General features: G+C 38.1%; 1 protein-coding gene across 3 annotated transcripts in view; it reads left to right on the forward strand.

Annotated features, from left to right (window-relative positions):
• rdgC (retinal degeneration C) overlaps positions 1-2,500 on the forward strand; it is a 258,395-nt gene that overhangs the window by 248,144 nt on the left and 7,751 nt on the right. For all 3 annotated transcript variants that reach the window (XM_070122985.1, XM_070122986.1, XM_070122984.1), the window contains exons 8-10: positions 1-2; positions 287-439; positions 1,043-1,171. The exon at positions 1-2 is cut by the window's left edge and continues 35 nt beyond it. In XM_070122985.1, coding sequence (XP_069979086.1) covers positions 1-2; positions 287-439; positions 1,043-1,171 — 284 coding nt within the window. The remainder of the gene's footprint in view (positions 3-286; positions 440-1,042; positions 1,172-2,500) is intronic.

Consider the following 2,500-nt stretch of genomic DNA (forward strand, 5'->3'; position numbering starts at 1 on the left):
AGGTAAGAATCGTCACTGTATTGCACAATTTTTATTCAACTTGAAAATGATATTTGCTTAATTATACAATGAACTTTTTATATGTTGATATGGAAAGATGATCTTTGTTAACATTCTTTGTAATGAAAACACATTGTGGCAATACAAAAAAAAAAAAAAAAAAAAAAAAAAAAAAAAAAAAAAAAAAAATCAAAGAAACCCCCCCCCCATACCCCTTAAAACCCCAAACACCCTTCCCTCCTCACCCTGTCTCACAGCCCCTCTCCCTTCCTCTCCTCCCCCACAGGCTCCTCACGGCCCGAGGATCTTGCGTCTCCTGGAGGAGGTCTACCGCTGGCTTCCTCTCGCCACCATCATCGACAACAAGGTCCTGGTCGTCCACGGTGGCATCTCACTCGACACCGACCTCAAGTGGATGGCGACGGCGGATAGGAGCAAGGTGAGAGGGATGGGGATAGGAGGAGGGATAGGGAGGGGGAGGAGAGAGGGAGGGAGAGGGGGAGAGGGAGAGGGGGAGGGAGAGGGGAAGGGAGAGGGAGAGGGGGAGGGAGGCAGATGGAGGGATAGAGAGGGAGGGAGATGGATAGGGAGAGGAAAAGAGGGAGGGAGGGAGGGAGAGGGACGGAGGAAGAGGGATGGAGGGAGAGGAGGAGGAAGAGGGAGAGAGAGGGAGACATGAAGAGGGAGAGAGAGAGAGAGAGAGAGAGAGAGAGAGAGAGAGAGAGAGAGAGAGAGAGAGAGAGAGCGAGAGAGAGAGAGAGAGAGAGAGAGAGAGAGAGAGAGAGAGAGAGAGAGAGAGAGAGAGAGAGAGAGAGAGAGAGAGAGAGAGATTATTAGTGTATGTGGGCTCACATTACCCCCTGTATACACCGTATATCTTTATAAACACTATTATACGTCATACAGTACAACAAAACGCTCTAACTAAAATGCCTCCCCATCAAAGCATAAATCACAACCCCCATTTTAATCGAATCCCACCGGAATGACACCCCTATCTGACCGACCAGCGACCCGACTGACCTTCCCATGACCTTTGCAGTACAGGAGCGTCTTAAGAACTCCTGCGGCGAGGCTGGAGGAGGGCGAAGACGAAGGCGAAGACGGTGACGAAGGATCCGAAGCATGTAAGGAGGTCAGGCTCTTCACGGCGACGTACGAGTGGAAGCAGGTGAGAGCTGGAGGAGCAGCGGGTCGTTGTTATTGATTATTTGTTGTTATCATTATTATTATTTCTATCATCATTTATTTTTATCATTGTTGTTGTTATTATTATCTTTTTATTGTCACAATTTTAATTATTAGTCGTATTATCATTATTATTATCATTATCATTATTATCATCATTATTGTTATCATCATTATTATTCTAACTATTCATTATTATCATCATTATTGTTAGTATCATTATCAACATCATTATTAATATCATCATCATCATTAGTATCATCATCACCATTTTCATTATCATTATCATACTTACTTTCATCTCCACTTCCCCATCCTCGTGATATCAGAACCACCATCATCACCATTATTATTATTATTTACTAATATTGTTTTATCATTACTCGATGTCTTGGTGAATGAAAATAGACACAAACAGTCGGTGAATACTTTGTCGACGATTTGTGGTTATCAGTTTCATCCTTTACAATGTCTTAAGTGGAATAAAGTCTCGATTATTTCCTTCATAATTTTGCAATCAGACTGTGGACTAAGCAGTTTTTTTTATTACATTTAATACTCTTACAATGGTACTGTACATAGTTAAGTATTTTCATCTCGTCAGAACAGTATTTTCATTTCGTAAAGACGGAGCAATTCTTTTATAAAATGCTTTCCTGAATGGGTCCATATAACACGGACATTAATAATTCATATAAGTATTTCGATATATAATTCGAAAGTAGGTTGTCAAACACAGCGAAAAGATATTTCAGATTCTTAGCTTCTTTTGCTTCAATTCATCCTGAAATAATAATGATAATAATAATAATAATAATAATAATGATAATGATAATGATAATGATAATGATAATGATAATGATAATGATAATGATAATGATAATGATAATGATAATGATAATGATAATGATAATGATAATGATAATGATAATGATAATAATAATAATAATAATAATAATAATATTGATAATAAGAGTATTAAAAAAAATCCGAAAATTTAAGGAAAAAAGAAGAGGTGAATTTAACGAGCGATTATATAGTGATTACGCAGAGGTAATCACTACAATTACAAAGCTGTATCGCGCAAAGTGGTTATACCAAGATGGCACCGATTTTGATTGCTCGATCTAGTTAATCTTTATTTATCTTGTTATGCTATTCTATTTCATATCATTTATTAATTCATTTTAGATCAGTGGGCAAAGTACCAGTGGATTCATCTACATACAGATTCATAAAGGAAACCTATAGATGACAAAGCATTCAGCTGACATTGATTTTAAGACCAGGGGCGTTAAATATAACCCTAAAC

Source organism: Penaeus vannamei, chromosome 6 (genome assembly GCF_042767895.1).
Source record: "Penaeus vannamei isolate JL-2024 chromosome 6, ASM4276789v1, whole genome shotgun sequence".
In the NCBI taxonomy this organism is placed as follows: domain Eukaryota; kingdom Metazoa; phylum Arthropoda; class Malacostraca; order Decapoda; family Penaeidae; genus Penaeus; species Penaeus vannamei.